The sequence below is a fragment of the Montipora foliosa genome, chromosome 3 (assembly GCF_036669935.1).
Source record: "Montipora foliosa isolate CH-2021 chromosome 3, ASM3666993v2, whole genome shotgun sequence".
Taxonomy (NCBI): Eukaryota; Metazoa; Cnidaria; class Anthozoa; order Scleractinia; family Acroporidae; genus Montipora; species Montipora foliosa.
Genome location: NC_090871.1, coordinates 13,400,059 through 13,418,660, shown reverse-complemented (window position 1 = coordinate 13,418,660; position 18,602 = coordinate 13,400,059). Strand labels below are relative to the sequence as shown.

Here is an 18,602-nt window from a genome sequence, read left to right as displayed (position 1 = left end):
GTAGCTCTGCTTTTAGGCTTACCAATAAATATGATTATGTTATTGGACCAGTCAGGAGCTCATTATTTGATTACAATTGTAAGAATTGTGTCAGCTGACGTCCGATCTCACCCTTGAGAAAGAATTGCAAACCGCCATTAAATTTTGTAGTATCTGCGGTATATATAAATCCTAAACCATAAATCAAGGTCGTTTTTCTTGTTGTGTTTGTGTTCATTGTTTTCGACCACTCTGAGAGTCCTTACAATAGCTTGATCTATCCTTCGAATAATGCGAGGCTAGAGTTTTTTTTTTTAAGTCCATAAGGAAGTGAAGAGTTAACTTCCATAAAGAAGTCATGTAAAACTTCCTTATGTAAATTAACATTAGGATTAGTCGGTGACACTTGTTTCGTGACATTGTCACCCTTCACTTCAGTCAAAGTCAATGGAAAGTGGAAGAGAAGATAATTTTTAATGATTAATCGGAAATACTCGGAAAAATCCGAGAGATCCGATCCTAATAAAAGCATCACGTACGACCTGATGATTATCAGTTAGGATGCTCCACCACTGACCTTTCTGAAATTTGTGAAAGCTAGGCCTTGGTCGGGATTTTCAAGTGACTCTCGCCATCTTCTTCGCTGTAGCCGTAAACGGACGATTCATCCAGTTATTGTCAGTTAAATTTGATCAGCTGACATTGAAGAAGCCAGACAAATTCAGGGCTTGATTCGAGCCGATGACCTCGCAGCAGTGCCTGTATGGTGCCGATGTGGAGCGAGCCAATTTTGTAGGCTAATGTTTTCTTGTGAAATTAAGGAGGGAAAGAATATTAAATAAAAATGGCTAATTAATCTGCCCTTTATATATAATTAGGATCTTAAATTCTCTTCTCTCAATGAAGATCGCCTGATAGACCTCGCTTGTGTTCATAGTTTACAGAGGATATCACCAAGCTAACACGTAGTTAATTAGGGTGGTCCTCTATCTACATCACTACAATTTACGATGCGGAATAAAACCTTAAGCTCAAAAAATTTGGAATTACAAGGATAAAAAATGTATAAAAGTATATATATACTAGAATGTGTTAATTACAAACAGTTCCAGCCCCTTTTTTTTAAACTTTTCCAAGCTGTAGTCTCTAGCGTCCACAAATAAACCGTTCCAAGCATGTTCTCCCCTGTACTGGACAGAAGACGTCAAGACAGGCTTAACGCTTGTCGGACTCCAAGGGGCTTTGGCAAGAAAAATACAGAAAATCGCACAAAAAAGGACGGTTGAAGACTTTGAAGTGAATTGTTTTTTTGCAATAAGAGGGCAAATGTGAATATGCGTAAGTAGGCCTCGTTGAAGACTAATTCTGGACACCCTGGAGAATTACTGGATGCAGTCAAAATGTGTTCCTTGATGTCTTCAATCCTTAACAAATTAACTGGACACTCAAGTAGTAATCTTCGTGCTGGTATGCACACAAACTGTGTTTCGAATTTGAATACAAATGCGCCACTCCCCTCGTCGAAACAAACGTTTTAACAATGACCTATTTAACGGGGACGGGGAGAAAACAGAATGAGATGGTGACCACAACTTGAGAGTGTTGCCCCTAGGTTTTTAGAATTTTGGATTTATTCTGAACATTCTGTTAAATTAATAACGCGAAAATTGACTCGACTTTCAGACTATTCGCAACAATGTCACTGTAAATTGAATGAGGTTGAAAGTCAGAGTGACTGCACGGATGTATAATTATAAATGACGGAATCAACCGCGAACACAAAATAGGACGTCAATGCATGACGTGGGGTTTCCACCTTGAGAAGAAGATCAGTATTTAGAAACTGAACTCCTTGTCAAGCAAATGAGAAAATTTTAGATTTCACTGCTATCCCTCGTTTCTTCTTCCTCACCTTTTCTTTTCCATTTTCTCTATTAATGTTGTTGTAATTGCATCTGAGTTACTTCTTCTTTATGATATATAACCTTATATTTCTCCTACGTTATTACCTTTATACTTTTACTTGTAATAATTTTTATGCTACTGATAATTTTAATCGTTTATTTTTCCCCGGTTATCACTTGTGTACCTGTGTTTGTAACAATTTTACTTTAATTGCATTTGCATGTCATTCGTGTTATTTGCATTTAATGTGATGTCTGTAAATTGGTATGTTATTTATTTTTTTGGGTGGGACTTTACTATTTAATCCTGATATTGTTCTTGTTCGCGTAGGCGTAATTTTGAAGGCACCTTGAGAAGGGCGAGTAAAAGTGTGCTTTGCGTAAATTCTACAACGAAATAAAAGTATTTTCTAGCCACCGTAAGTACCTTTCTTGCAGCTAAAGAATTTGAGTACAAAAATACCACACTGCGTTATAGCAAACGATTCTTTTTTTCTTTCGTTTTCTCGGTGAGCTATCGCGGCCGGTATGGACACAAAACGGCTACGGAATTATCGTTTTTTAGACAAAGTTCTCTGTTCATCTGAGGCTTTTAGTTAAATTTTATAGTCCTTGTTTGGCGATGGTCAAAGGCCCTTTGGGTTCAGTCTATAACAATTCTAGGAAAAAAAGAGTATTTAAAACAGTCCAGTGATGGGGAAAATGTGTTCAATTTCAAATCGTGGTTTCTTCTTGTGGCCTTGGTACAGAGAGTAACGTAATTCTCGGATGAAATAGCAATAAGGCCTTTTAAGATCCGAGTCGACTTGAACATCTAACATCAAAGTTCATTCCTTTTCGAAAGGAATGAAGGAATCGCTTTTACAGGGGAGAGTTTATCACGGACAAATCAATGAAAGGCTACGAAAAAATTGGTTCTGGCCGGAGACAAGAGTCCATGGACTCTTGAAATAAATTCATTCACTGAAAATTTTCATGGAGTCCTACATGTTTGTTTGCCAAAAATCTCGACTTCAGCTCTTTCTCCAAGAGGTTTTTCTCCGGGTACGCCGATTTTCCCCTCCTCTCAAAAACTCATTTGAGTTAATTTCATTAGTCAGTCCCCGATTTCATGAGCTAGAAAATAAGGTTATTATTATTATTATTATTGTTATTATTATTATTATTATTATTATTATTATTATTATTATTATGATTGCAGTAAAAAACGTCTGTATGCCATATACAATAAAAGCCACACGAGGCGCCGCAGCGTAGCCCATGAGCTAATCAGTGAATAAAATAGAAAATCTAAAATTATCACTAAAAACTGAAATGATCATTATAAAACCTATTAAAACTGGTAGTGTATATATGTATGACACTGTCCTTCTTTTCAGAGTTCGCCTACGAGTTAAATTATCACTTTAAAAGTGCGAGCAATATTTAGAGTTCCTGAGAGACACGCCTTCTGCATCTTCTTGAGCTGATAACACACGTCCGTCCTACTCGCCGCCATTTATTATTATTATTATTATTATTATTATTATTATTATTATTATTATTATTATTATTATTATTATTATTATTATTATTATTATTATTATTATTATGGTGGTTTATTTTGTTTTCAATAAAACCAAATTTTCTTGTCAGTTCTTTACAAATTCCTTGTTGGTTTGAGTTAACCAGGATTTCTTGTTCCAAGTCGTGTGATTGCTAAGAATTTCACGGAGTTGTTATCTAGATAACAACCTTTCGACGATCAGAATGGAAAACAAGCTGACAGCCAAGGGCCTTCGACCTCCACCACCAGTCATGTGCTGAAGGACAGAACGGTGACGTCATTTAAACCGGAAGTGACTATTTCCTTAGAGCATTTTTCGTGTTAAATACTAATAGATAAAAATTCTATTATTCATTTTACTGTAGAAGAAACGTGTTCGGAAAAAGCGAAAGGGAGAGAAAACATGAAAAGAAATGAGTATCTACAACTTAAAAGCGGTCAAAAGCGTTTTGGTAAATCACGCCGTTGCGTTACCAAATCTTGCGCATACTGTTTTGTTGAAAATTCTGACCAGAAGTGAGTATGCATTAATCAGTTTCAACTCATATGGCTTGGACGCATGTTTAATTGCCAATTGCAAGAATACGTTTATTGCGATTGCTCTAGTATTTGGATTTACACATGCTTCAGAAAACGGTAATGACAACGCTTGTCTTCGTTGCGAGTTTGCTCCAGAGAGGCCCGAGTTAAATGTGTATCTTGTGGTGGGTTTTCGACTCTTCTGATTGGAGTGGAGATAAGTGAAGGCAAGTTAAGTGTATTAAATGAATTGTTTCGAGACCAAAATAACCCGTCAAAATGTTTGTTGCTGCGTCAAATTTAGTGAGGCTCTTTGATTATCACCACAGGCTTTCATAACTGGTGCAATTCACTCATTCTGATGAAGGTTATGTTTGTTGTGTTCGAGGAATTAGCACTGAGGCATTATCAGTGCAGTTCGTAGTTCATGCTTACAGTTCGAGAGGTTTTTTGTATCATAGGGGATTTGAGTGGACTATTAGCACTGTGTGAAAAATTAGGACAAAAGACTTCTCGAACAAACACTCAACCGATGGACTTGTAACAAATTGTCAATATTAACTCAAAGCATTTTGTATTGTTTGCTTTGTGAGGGTGTTGCGAAGTTCACAGCCAGTCTCTCTGTGGTGTAAATATTGTCTCTAAACATATGTTATCTTCGGCATCTGATAAATAAGAATTAGGACACTTTGAATTGCTTTCAGTGACCTGATCCCGATTTTAATTGTTGTAATCGACCGGGGCTTTTGCGATGAAGCCGACAGAGTAGTATTGTTCTTGGTCTACGTAGCTATATCTTGGGCAGTGGCGATATATTTGAGCACTAGTGTTAAGGTCGGCGTTGGTTCTTTGTGGACTGACGATATTTTCGGAGTACATGTAATCTGAATAGAATATAGCAAGACGGGGCAGATTTCTTTACAAGGAATATGTGACGGAAATTGTTTAAGCCAGGAAAAACGTGATGCCATTCTTCAGTTATAAATATAATCTGTGGTTTTGTATCTTGTTTATCCGTTTTCCCACAGGGGCTGGCCTGGCTTCTCGCTATGACTGAAATTTATCTCTAAAGATCCCAACCGGGATTGCAAGAACAGTTTAAAAAGTTGAAGGGCATAACAACGGAGTGAGTTTGCAAAGCAATGTGCCCGCAAGCCTCTTTCAGCGCTTGGAAAAAAAGGGATCAGTTTTTACCTTCGCTTTATGGCTGAGGGGAAAGGAATTCACAAGTTACGAATATTTGCCGGTCAGTTGTTAGCCGCTGTGCAGTCTACTGTTGTGTCGGTGACGGATAGCGCCAACACTAAACAAGTTATACGGCTAACGCTCGGCAGTCTTGATATTAAAGGAAAGCCAGACAATTTCGAATTGGTGGAGGTTTGTTATCGCGATAGCGTGTTGGACAACCAGAGCGAACGGGTTCTAAATTTCTCCGAGCATCCCGTCCGAGTTCAGCAGGGGTGGAAGAAGTTGCCGCCGAAGGTACGAACGAAATATCGTCTCTTCATTAGAGAAAAAGTGTGTGAAGACGATCAGGACAAACCAGAACTGCTGAGAAGGCATTGGATGGATTGCCACGAGAGCGTAAGAAATTGTAAAGAATTAGACTTCGATCTGGAGTCGAAACTTCCTGATGATGATCTATGTCGGCTTCCAACGTTGTCCGAGCAGACGTTGCTCGAATACCTCGAGCAAAGGTTTTCACAAGGAAGAATATACACTTACGTGGGAGAAATACTTATTGCTGTCAACCCTTTTCGTTTTTTTCCAATGTACAATCCTAAGTTTATCAATGCTTATACTAATCGGAACTTGGGATCGCTACCTCCTCACATCTTCGCCATCGCCGATGTGGCATTTCACCGTATGCTACAAGAGAAAAAGAGTCAGTGTGTGGTTATCAGCGGTGAAAGCGGGTCTGGCAAAACCGAAAGCACAAAGCTTTTGGTCCATCATCTTACAGCTTTAGGATTAAAAACGCAAGCTTCCAATTCGTCCGTGGAAAAAACCATTCTTGGAGTTGGACCCGTCCTAGAGGTAACAATGAACTTTATTTACGTCTGGTTTTGTTGCCATTTTTGTTTCCTCGGTGTTTATTTTTGAATCACTGGATAATTTGCATTTTTTATCTGATTATTTAAACTGTGTTTAACTCTTAATTTTATTTTATGGTGCTATCATGGGAGACAAATGAATTTTTTTATTGCTTACAATAATATATATTGGTGCTTGCTTTTTCAAACTAACTTTCATTAATTTAAATTAAAGTGTTAGTCCTAAAATTTATATTAGACCCCATCTTAAATTTGGCTTCGCTATGTTGGACTTTTTGTTTTAAAACCTGAGTTAAAAAGACTTCCATGGATATTAAAAATATGTCTTTTTGGTGTTTGAAATTATTGAATTACTCTTCGAGCAATTAGCAATAAATTTAAGGTAATAATTAACGGAGGATAATTTTAATTGGTTTTGTACCTTGTACATGTAATGGAAAATCTTTAAGTAATTTTATTCTTCGCTGGCCCAAATACTTTTTTTCCTTATCATAATTTTTTTTAAACAAAAGAAATTGATCAAGAATAATGGTGAATTTCTGGAGGGTTTATTTGGGACACTTACAACTTGCCCCTGGAGAGATTTTGTGTTATGTGGAGTTGATGTTTTCAGTGTTAGCCCTTCATCAGAGTGAATGCTCAAATGTTAGCTTCTCAAACTCAACACTGAGGTCAATATTACCTCTTTCAACTTGTTATATTAAACTTTTCATGTTTCACTCAGCCACTGCCGCAGCACCAGTTAGTTTAGAAAGCAAATCTATCAGATGTTCTACTCTATCTATCAGATATTCTCTGTTGATTTATATATGAAAATTCAGCTTGGTATGCTTATAAAGCGTTAAGCCCTGGCTACACATTCAATCAATCAATATAACGTTTATTAAAATATATACACCTTGCAGTCTTTGGACTGAATTACGTGCAATAAAGTACATTACTGTAATAAATTGATCTATTTATAAGTAAAAGAATTAAGTATATTGCTGATATAAAAACGATAAAACTATTAAAGGACAAAATCCGCCTACACTTGAAAAATTGGAAATACACTAATTCAAAGAAGATGACTAATAATAAAAGACTTCTTGTAACGATCTGTTTTGCAAATTGGAATATCAAATGTTCTATTATTCCTCAATTTTCTACATTTAGACCTTGGTGGAAGCAGACTAGCTAATTTATGATCATTGGTATGTGAGATCTCACTAAAAAGTTTTAAGAAATTTAAGTGACCCATGTCTATCATATAAGTGGCAATGTTGGCTATCTTTAGTGCGTCACGGTACTTATAATCTGGCAAAATAATGTGCATTGCGTGTTTTTGGATACGCTCAAGATCTTCAGACAAATGTCGAGGAAGGGTTCGATGAAAAAGCATACGAGAGTATTCAAGAACTGATCTTGTTGCGTTACGATAAAATAACACAAGGTCATTGCAACTAACTCCAACATTTTGATAGAACATTTGCTGGATCAACAATGTTAGAACGTGTATCATGCATGTTTGATGACATTTGTTTAATATTTTTTGTTGGAAGAATGTTTTTGATTTCAATCAAACATTTTCTCCAACATACAACAAAAGTTGAAGCCTGTAGCAACCGTTTCAACATCCAAAATGACGGAGGTGGACCTAAGGTGACATGTTTCATCAATGTTATATGCTTATCCAATGTTATTAGAAGCATTTTTGCGTTCGAGGTACGAGAACGCAACCCCTAATTTGTGTTGTAAGGGAAGTTTTTCCGAGATTGCATTTTCGTCATCGACACACTTTTCCCTCGCTTTGAGGCGCTTGGTCACGTTTTGCCTCACTTTGACGAACTATCGCACGTGGTGATTTGTGCATTGTCGGCGTTCATTATTCTAGCGTTTGGTGAGGTGTGATAATCTTCCATCGTTCATCGTTGAAAAGAGCTGAAAGATTGCTGAAGGTCTGTCAACTGAAGTCGGTAAAATTTTTCTTTGGATTAAGCATGGTTCGTCACTGTCCTTGGAAAATGTGTGCGACTCCTTGCGCTTGCATCAAACCGGTTTGTTTTGCTCGGCGGCCGTTGTGCCACAAAGTAAATCTACTGAGTTGTGTAGCTCGGTGGCTGTTGTGCCTCAAAGTAAATCAACCGAGTTGTGAAGCTTGGCGGCCGTTGTGCCACAAAGTAAATCTACCGAGATATGACGCTTGTCTGCGCCATTTCATCATGACTTGTGATATTTACGGCATTGAAATCAACAAACTGAATTTATTTTGTCCAAGCGTTCAGCACAGAAAAGTAATCTTAGGTCTTTAATACCACAAGCTGAAAAGACTTGCAAGTAATAATTTCATTTTAGAGTAATTTTCAGTAGTTGTCTACTTGTAGAATTCCAAATATATAGTTAATGATTACGTCTAACAAGTTGTCACGTTCATAGATGCAGTACAGTGGAATTAGATCGTTATATCGAGGTATATATCGTTATAACGAGACTCCCGATATAACGATATTGCCTGAAAATAACCGAAAATATCTTTATATCGGGGTAAAATTAACATGTGCTTTTTTACTACTGTACATATTGTTTAATTAAACTTGCAGTGAGTATCAAATGACTCACAATTTGCAAAGCATTAGACGTTATCAAGGTTACACAACAAAGTCTGTGGTATGAATCGTAAAAGGGAAACAAAACAAAACAAAACTTAAACATTTGAAGTTGTATCTGTGTACTGATGCTGTAATATCGTTATATCAGGGAAGATTTTACGCTTGGTACGCTAAGAACTCAACGTTATATCGGGAATATCGTTATACTGAAGATTGTTATAATTATCGGGGTTCTGTCCCATATATTTTACTGTAACTTTTGCCGGGACATAGCATGTTTATCTTTTTACCGGGGATATCATTATATCGAGGATCGTTGTATCGGGGTTCCACTGTAATAACATTTCCCTATCGCACGAACCATCCACCCTCCCCCCTCAGTTGCTACCTGTCCCAAACCTGTACCGTCCTACAAACATCGAACGCACTCGCCTAAGCTTCGATTACCCCTAGTTATATCCTAAGGGTGCTTTTGCACTCTGCAATTTTTTCGCAACTTGTCTCACAATTTTGTTGTATGCCACATTATGAAACAAGTTGCATGATGGGTGTTGATCATTTCTTAGTTTGGTTGTTAACTACATGTAAGTTGTTGAAGTACTTTTGGTGCAGCTTGGTGTTACCAAGGATGATTATAACTTCAGTCTCAACTAAGTTTAAAATAAATTCATCCTGACACTTTATGTTTTATTTGATTTGAACCAGGCATTTGGAAATGCAAAAACTGCATATAACAACAATTCCAGCAGGTTTGGAAAATTTACACAGATCAAGTTCAGAGAAGATGGAGCTGTATGTGGGTATGTACATGTATTTTGTGACTTAAATTCAGTCATGTATTACACAAACTTTGCGCTTAGAAAGCACAAAATGCCTTGCAGCCTTTGAACATTTGTGATTATCATTTTGCATGAGAAAGTACTGCAACAATTTTTTTAGTTTCAGGGCTCGAAATTGCGACCAATACGGTCGCATTTGCGACTAAATTTTTCCCTTTGCGACTAAAATATCGGGAGAAGTCGCAAATTTGCGACTTGTTATCACCTTCGTTCTTTCGAAACAAAAGGGTTAGAAGTTGCCACTTTGCTGCTACTTTTGCTAAAATAAATAAATAAATGACAAAATTATTTTGTTTCGCGCTCTGAATTTTCTCTGAAGGTAGCGTAATTGTATAGTAATTTAGCTGCGATGTTACGTGCACAGCTCCATTCCTTTGATCATTCGCCATTTTCAGCAGTTTCTTTACACACAAGTACTGCGGGCTCATATTTTTTTGCTAAACCGCTGACAACACAATGCAGCGCGGCGATTTTGCGACTAAAATTTGCGAAATTGCGACTAAATTTTTGCATCTTATCGCAAAATGCGACTGGATTTTTTCGTTAATTTCGAGCCCTGAGTTTTGTTTTTTAATTGCAGTGGGGCAGCTGTAGTTGGCAAGGGATGTGACACAGGGCCTGTGGTATATTTTATTAATTAAAGGGGTTCATACAGGGCATTCATTAAGGACCAGGCACTGGGCAAACTGACTGGCTGTGGACATGACTTTGCCCGGCTGCTTTCAACATCTCATCAGACTGGGTTTTTTTAAATACAAAGATTGGCTTAAAAAATACAGTTTTGTCCTTTTCTTGATCTGCCTTCTGTTGTCAAAATGCCACAATTTCCTAAGCTGTGTTTAATTTCCCAAAGCACATTCAACTCAGAACGAATCGCCCCATATAAGGCCTTGTGAAAAGAATTGCCATCCATAAAAGACCACCTGAAATGTCTCAATGTTGCGTGTTTTGCAATGGCAGCCCAGAAAAGATCGCGGCTGATCGCAGAATTGCCTCCAGCTGAGAAAAGTGCACTTTTTTTGTTTCATGTTAATGAATTAATTTGCTTGTGGACATTGGAAGTAAAACCTTAAATTGTCTAATAAAGGTGTGTTTTTTCTGTGGTTGGAGAATATTTCTTTGGGCTTCAGAATGCAGGAAAGCACATTTCTGCAACTTAAGAATTTCAAAATTTTCAGGAGGAGCATGCCCCCAGACCCCACTAGAAGGGAAGGTCCATACTTTGCCTGTGTGTTAAACCCATATCCCCAACTGCTTCAAACCTTATTGAAACTCCTGGATATAGTTATTTCAAGAGTAGAGATGTAGAGGTTGTTATTAAATGACCCTAGACTTGGTCCTGCTGGAGTTGAACATACAACTTCCCTAACAGTAATGTGATGATCTGTGTATTGAGCTGACCAGTGTTTAGCAAAGGCAGCACTTCCTCTTCATTGCTCTATTTTAACCAGGGTTTGCATGAACTCAACACTTTCATAATGGTTATCCAGCCAAATAATTGTTCAGCCAAAGTTGTTGCTAATAAGTGAAGTTGCTATTCAAACACTTTTTGATCTGTTATTACACTAGAGCTGCACTCAGGAAATATCTTTTGGAAAAGTCTAGAATTGTCTCGCAAGCACCATCAGAAAGGTAAAAGGGCCAGCATGCAGCGTTTGGTGTTCTTATTGGTAAAGAATGTTTCTGGTCACAGTGAGTGGCAAATTATGTCCATAACATTATTTTTTTAGGGCAGGGGGATCAATAGACTTCCTTGTTGCTGGAAGGGACAAGTCCCCTGGTTGGTGCTGGTCATGTGGCTGTACGGTTACAAATTATAACAATATCATTTTGCCTTAAGAAGGACATGTGGTTCCTCCGGGCCCCTTGGCATTTCTTCTGACTCTCCAGACTTCGATGCTTAAGTGACCAACTTCTACCAGTGTGTCTTTCAATGACAAGGGGGAAAGGAGGAGGGTGGGGGGGGGGGGGGGAGACAAAGACCTACAAGTTACATTGAGGTTGTCATTACGGTTGTTGTGTGGCATTGGTCATTCAAGTTCACTGGTGGTCTCTTGTCAAAGTGTTCTGGAGTGTATGGGCATTGATACAATCTTTGTCAAAAGTGTTGGGACATTTGCAGTTCTAATCAGTCATCACGCGCCTATCTCCTACTTGCCAATTCCTGTTCCCCTGGCTACCCTTTACAATGCTTGTTTTGTTACGTGTGCACAAGAGATTGCCTCCATTAATTAAACATTGTATCGGGAGTGAGCGAGAGTCTTTTAAGAGCTTAAGAGGGCATACGTCATTGACAGAATGCAAACAGTATAAAAAATTATATTATTCTATTTTGATTTGGCTACAACCCTTGAATGTATGCCAGACAAAAGGAAACACTAGTCAGTCAGTTGTTGAAATTTCCTAGCTAACATATGTCTTACTAAATCTTAATTATGGTATGTTGCAGGAACTATCATGTCTTTTATTATTTACTTGCTGGAGCAAGTACTGAAGACAAAGAGGAACTCCACCTCACAAAACCAGAGGAGTATTTTTATCTTAATCAGGTAAATGTAGGTTCTATCACTTGAGATAAACTTAGTGAGAGACCCTTTCACTTTGTTTAATGGAGGGGACAGTTTTTGACTGTCACCTAGGACCCTCCTGGCAAGTAAAATCATCTGGCATTAGACAAAGTGAAATCTCTGAAGTCTTCCTCCCTGGCCCGGGTTGCTCAAAGCATGGTTAGCGCTAACCAGCATTAAATACCATGGAAACCTATAGGTTTTGATACCTCTTAACTAACAGATAGCACTAACCAGGCTTCGAGCAACCAGCCCTTGGAGTCAATGCATCAATGTTAGAGTAAACTCAATTGAAACAAGCACATCGAAACTGAAGGAAAGGAAAATTTAATTAAATGAAGCTGATATTCTTCGACACGTCCTTTTGCTACAATCTTGATGTTGGACTTTTCCTTTTTTTGGAAACCTTGTTTCATACTGTCTCTTTACTGTAGTTGCTAGGTCTCCTGCTTTGTCCAATTAAGCTCCAAATTTAAAGTGGCCTCTTGAATTATAATTTATTTAACCCAAGATTTTTACTGGGTTGCCGTATGGCAATCCCAGTCGAAAAAGGGGTAGATTATTTTTCTTTTTTTTATTTTCCGTGTCGGTAAAAGTCTTGCCTGTGATTTCCCTGGTCCCTGGTAAGTGGTGTCTTTGTGCATAGAGCCCTCTGCGCGTATTTTCTTAGGATCGAAACGGTAGTGGATTTCTCTGGTGGACACAGGAGAATCATTAACTTAGCCTGCAATGGCATCGAAAGTCATGTAACGCGAATGGCGTTTTAGTGGATCTTTGAATAAAATATACCCTTATGAAGCTCAATAATGGAAAGTCAGTTGGATAAACCAGGCAGGCGGTGAAAAACCAACACCTGGAATCTCAAAAGCAAGGAGTAATGGACTTCGACAACAATCTATCGCCCGTCGGGCTGAAATCAAAGTGAGCTGTATTTCTAAATAATATTTAACCAAGTGTGCCGGTTATGTAGAACACTGAAACCAAATGGAAAATTCTCTCAGACTAGTAACTTATGTGTTCAACAAAGACAGAGAACGATTGAACGAATCGAACACCTCACGTGGATCTGTGATCAACTCTGCACAGTCTTCAGGTAAAAAAAATAATTGGAAATGTAACAGCCAAGAATTATTTGGAAGAAAGCTTGTCGTGTATTTTGTGCTTCATTATTCAAGGAAAGGGTTCTTCATGGAAACGGTTTGATCCTGAAATTTAGTTTGTAGCAATATTGCGCATATTTGACACGATTGAGTTTCTTCTCTTCACGCACGTAATGAAATAGAAGGGGTTTTTGCCTCTAATAGAAAATATGTTGTTTGTTTCAAAAAAATTGTTTGCTGGAAAAGGTGGCCTTTATGAATTCATCATGTTTTATGATATGTGAGCTTAACTGGATAGTTTTTTATGGCAATAGTAAAGCATTTTCTTGTCAAAATGAGGTTAGCGTCTTCTGGTGTGTTAACTAATTTAAATCGTGAGTTTGTATTTGCCGTCTGCCGCGTAACCTTGATTTCCACTCTCAAAATTACCTCCAGAACCTACTTTTTGCGTAGAATAAGCTTTTAGAATGATGTTCTTGTTTTGCATAAAGCAAGCTAACAAAATATGTACCTTGCTGAGTTCACATTTGTTAGTGTTCATAGTTTTTTCAGTCCGATGCTTCTGTTTCGTGAGGGGTATATTGTTTTGGTCTCCCATCCAAACACTAACCCGGTGAACAGGGATTAACTTCAGTGAACTTTGGTATTACAAAGCTGTCAGATGCTCAGAGGGCACGCTTAAACTTGTGGTGAAAAGAAGTTTTGAGGGAACTCGAAAATTATCAACATGTCAGCCCAGAAGCCAATGTTTCTCGCTTCTCTTTTACTTGTTATTCTTCAGAGACCGGAATGCTGTAGTTCAATACACAATTCAGTGCCTTCTGATTTTCTGTAACACGTACCACAGGCAACCCAGTGTATGCTTCACGGAAGCATCTCGTTTATCTTAACCTAACACATCACTTTATTTGTCAACAGAATGAATGTTATTCACTTGAAGCAATTGATGAGGTTTATGAATTTCTAAGGCTCCAGAAATCCATGGAGATGGTGGGATTTACATCTGATGTACAGAAAAAGTAAGTCTTTTTTCCAAACTTATAAACTTCATTTGTGGAAAAAGCAAGAAGTTGCTTAAACAATGTTATTTTCTCTTTACTTTAATTAATATTATTTCTCTTTCATTTATTTATTTATTTGGTAAAATTCTCAAATGGATGGTTTTATATACATATACAATTCATGAAGAAGTTAGGGCTAGCCATTGCTTGCAAGCTTGTGGTTTGATTTTATTCACTGATAGTTCAATTAACTTCCCTTTTTTGTTGTTTATCCAAATAGGATTTTTTGCATTTTAGCTGCTGTTCTTCATATTGGAAACGTTAACATTTCAAGGGTAGGGTTTTTATTCATGATTCATGTGAACATGTTAATGTCACAATAACCTTTTGCTGGTTGTGCCTTGTTGTGATTTTGAGTATGGTTAAAATGGAGTAGGGCACACCTGGAATGTGATGTTACTCTGAGTAGATGGGAGACCCCAAGATAGTCAATGTTATAAAGAGATAAGTCTTTCAAGAACATTTTTGCTGTAAATGGCTAATTGTAGGCCTTTGCTTGTTGTTGAACTTCATTAGGCTAATAATTTCGCTTTTGTTAGTACATGTCCTTGCTCCAAAACTGTGGATAACAGGCAAAAAATGAACAAATTGAAGTTTCTTTGAGTTTGTATTGTTTTTTTTCTGCTCAGAGACCTGGTCATGAAGAGGCAGCCATCAAGGACAGTGAAGACTTGACAATAGTTTCTGACCTTCTCTCGGTAAAGAAACAACAAATGAATGTGTTTTTCCTTTTCTTTTTGAGAGAAGCTCCCGCAACATGAGGACGCGGTCCATTATGTGAGGAAGTTGATATGTACTGTAGCTGATAGTCAAAGCTTGTTTTCTTTGAAATAAGTATTGTCTCGGTGAGATCATCTGTTTACTTTTTCTAGGTCACCAGACGCAATGTTGTGGATGTTTTGACGACCAAGAAAACTAAAACGAGAAATGAACAATTTATTGTACCATACAAGTATCATGAGGTTAGTTCACGTTTTGTCATCATCTTTGTTATGTTTTTGTGGGGGAATTTAAATGTTTGTAATTAACAACCTCATAATCTCTTCAATTGCCAGGCCATAGCAACAAGAGATGCAATGGCAAAAGCCCTATATGGAACACTGTTTGACTGGATTGTGTTGCAAGTGAACCATGCACTGGCTGTCAAGCAGTCCAATGTTAAAGAGGTATTTATAATAATAATAATAATAATAATAATAATAATAATAATAATAATAATACATGTAATAATAATAATAATAAGGGAGTTGAGGAAATTGCAAGTATTAACCACCTCTGACAACATGGAGGAAAACAAAATGGCTTCCTGTCTCATGCCAGTCACTGAGGAGGAAATTTTTTTTCATAAACTCAGCTGATTATTCAACATGCAGTGGTGTAATGTATAATTACGTCGACTTGTGTGGTCAGTGTCAGACACTGAGTGGAAGTGGTGGAAATCTTCTGAGCCGTGAAGTGGTGAATAATAAATTATTGTTAATATTATTATTGTCTATTGTCCTTTTTTCATGTTGGAATTTCACTTACAATGCTTTTAAAATTCATTCACTAGAAACACTGTACATGTACCTTTGACTGGGTTATTCAGGGGCATGGGTCTATCACTTAAATGATGCCACAAACTGTTTTGCAATGCATTACATTGTATTTCTTTCAAAACTAGAATGCAAAGTAGTTTGTGACAACATTTAAGGGATAGACCCATGCCCCTGAATAACCCAGTCAAAGGTACAGTGTTTCTAGTGAATGAATACTTTTACAGTGCATTGTAGTGCGAAAATTTAACTTTGGAAAAAAAAATCAAGGCTAGGGGCACTTTGAAGCTGCAGTTATTCACTTGTGTGGGAGTCAGTTGTATGGGTATTCTCTACATGTGACTTAGGCCTGGTTCAGACACCGTACAAATGTACTTCACATGAGCTGAATCGAATTCGAATTTAGACCGATCCAAATTAATTAATCCCGGCTGAATTGATTCAGACGCCAAACATAATTGTGCCGGAATTAATTCACAGAAGCATACTACGACTGAAGAAAATTGCAAAGTTGCAATAATTTCTGCATTTGATTTGGCTCATGTGAAGTACGGGGTCTGGATCAAGGCCGCTCCACAGCTATAAAAATATTATTGCCTAGCCGATCTGAATTCAATGAATTTGATTCGGCTCATGTGAAGTACAGCATCTGAATCGGGCTTTACATTATTGTCCTGTTGATTATTCCTTCGAGAAATTTTGCCACCAGTTTTTGTTTTTCAAATGTGCTGCTTCAAAACCCTGATGACCTCCTGTGGAAAGCCTCAATGAAAACCCTGTTAGCTTATTTCGTGTTCACTTTGCTTGCAGGGGTGCTCCATTGGTGTTTTAGACATTTTTGGATTTGAAGATTATCAGCATAACAGTTTTGAACAATTTTGCATCAATTTTGCCAATGAGAAACTCCAGTTTTACTTTAACAAACATGTCTTCAAGTTGGAGCAGGTGAGTTTTCTGAATCATGCTATATACAATAAATTGGATGTTGTGTGCAACGAAAACAATATTACTTTTGTAACTCTTAGTTGGTCATCTATAATGCTTGGTTTGATTTTTTTCTCCTAAGTTATCATGAAACATGAAAACACAAGATCAGTAAATATGTTTTTAAAAGGTTGCCTTTTTAATGTGGTTTCCATGAATTCCAGGAAGAATATGTCTCTGAAGGGATTGACTGGAGGACTGTGGACTTTGTGGACAATGCAGCCTGTTTGGAGTTAATCTGTGGTCGACCAACAGGCCTGCTGAACCTGATTGACGAGGAGAGCAGGTGGGTGTCTTTGTGTGCAGTATGTACTGAATTACATCATCGAGTCTTCCACAAATTGGCGCATACCCACTTGATTCATACCCAGTTCCAAGGTACTGCGATTTCATAATTCTGTGGAATCTCATGTTCAAGCGCCAACTGCGTTTTGGCTTCCATCAATCAAGCTTCCAACGCCAAGCCGAGAGTTGACCCAAAACTACGGATGCCTATATAAACTGATGCGTGACATAACCTACCTATCAGCATGTTTGGTTCACACAGTTCATTCCTACATTCGAACTCGACACAGATGGAAAGCGATGGAATCTAACTGTTTGAATCTTTTTACTGAAGATTCTCTAAAAAGATATCATAATGGTATTTGAGCTGTGAACTAAACAAAAACTCCAATTCACTCCCTGGAGGGGAAGCCGATCTTCCTGGCTATGTTCGGAAGTTTGATTGATAGAAAGGAAAGGAACTTTATTAAGTGTCTAGTAGATTTAGCGCTGGAGCACTAATTGGGGACACTGTAAAGTGAAATTAACAATTAACACAACAATTCAAATGTTGGTTTTTGACGAGAGGGGAAACCGGAGTACCTGGAGAAAACCTCTCGGTGCAGAGTAGAGAACCAACAAACTCAACCCAGATATGACGCCGAGTCGAGGAATCGAACCTGGGCCACATTGGTGGGAGGCGAGTGCTCTCACCACTGCGCCATCCCTGCACCCCTGCATCCCTGAAGCCAAAATGTAGTTTGGTTCTCAGCGCTTGAAGGTGAGATTCCGCAGAGTTATGAAAATAGCAGAAACTCATGCCCACAATTAAAGCTATATTTGCTTTCATGCCCCCCAATTCAAATCAGAGATCAGTGGATATCTCTCAAAGTACAGAGTACATGGTGTAATTAAGGACATTCGCGGTAATTGTTTGTGCGCAACTTTTACTGTGCAGATAACTCGACTGTAATTTGTCAAACATTAGTTCAAGTCTTATAAGAAACGATTTAGAAATACATGGAACAAGAAATACAAGTGACAGAAACTGACGTTTCGGTGCATCTTGCGTCATTATCAAGGTTACAAAGATAAAATGCGGTTTGTGAAAAGGCTAAGTTGAAAAGAATTTGCATAAAAGGGTGCCAAGCTAATTACATGAATACTTTAGCACGAAGAGAATCCGACCGTACATTCAATGCTGGTTGAATGCATTGAATGTACAGTCGGATTCTCTTCGTGCTTGGCACCCTTTTATGCAAATTCTTTTCAAACGCCCGGGCAAACTTTTCCAGGTCGGCTAAAGAATGGCACATTTATTTCCAATTCATCATGAAACGTTAAAGAGAAAGGACCGGGAGGCTTGAAAAGGTCGCTAATCGAGTAGTGGTTGAAAAAAGTTTTGAAAACTTGAGGAATTAGTTTTAGTCAGCAACGTTCCGTAACTTTTATGGGGTTGGGTTTTTTTAACGTTTTTATTACGTTACGAACTTCTTAGTTCAAAATGAATGAATGTTTTGAAGTTCTTTTCCTCTACTGTCATGAAAATAGAGCAGAATTTTATTCTCTTCCTAATCCACTTGAATAGTGCGGACCTACGTGGAAACAGTTACAGCTTATATTTCACAAAAAAACACACTCCAGAAGATGAACATGACGGCA

At 37.8% G+C, this 18,602-nt stretch overlaps 1 protein-coding gene across 1 annotated transcript in view; it reads left to right on the top strand.

The window, feature by feature from the left end:
* Window positions 1-3,941: 3,941 nt before the first annotated feature.
* LOC137996823 (unconventional myosin-IXb-like) overlaps window positions 3,942-18,602 on the top strand; it is a 65,412-nt gene continuing 50,751 nt past the window's right edge. The window contains exons 1-12 of the mRNA XM_068842414.1: window positions 3,942-4,175; window positions 4,977-5,985; window positions 9,296-9,390; window positions 10,999-11,061; window positions 11,879-11,978; window positions 14,015-14,115; window positions 14,378-14,432; window positions 14,787-14,855; window positions 15,030-15,119; window positions 15,213-15,323; window positions 16,503-16,637; window positions 16,841-16,962. Coding sequence (XP_068698515.1) covers window positions 5,152-5,985; window positions 9,296-9,390; window positions 10,999-11,061; window positions 11,879-11,978; window positions 14,015-14,115; window positions 14,378-14,432; window positions 14,787-14,855; window positions 15,030-15,119; window positions 15,213-15,323; window positions 16,503-16,637; window positions 16,841-16,962 — 1,775 coding nt within the window. The 5' untranslated portion in view covers window positions 3,942-4,175; window positions 4,977-5,151. The remainder of the gene's footprint in view (window positions 4,176-4,976; window positions 5,986-9,295; window positions 9,391-10,998; window positions 11,062-11,878; window positions 11,979-14,014; window positions 14,116-14,377; window positions 14,433-14,786; window positions 14,856-15,029; window positions 15,120-15,212; window positions 15,324-16,502; window positions 16,638-16,840; window positions 16,963-18,602) is intronic.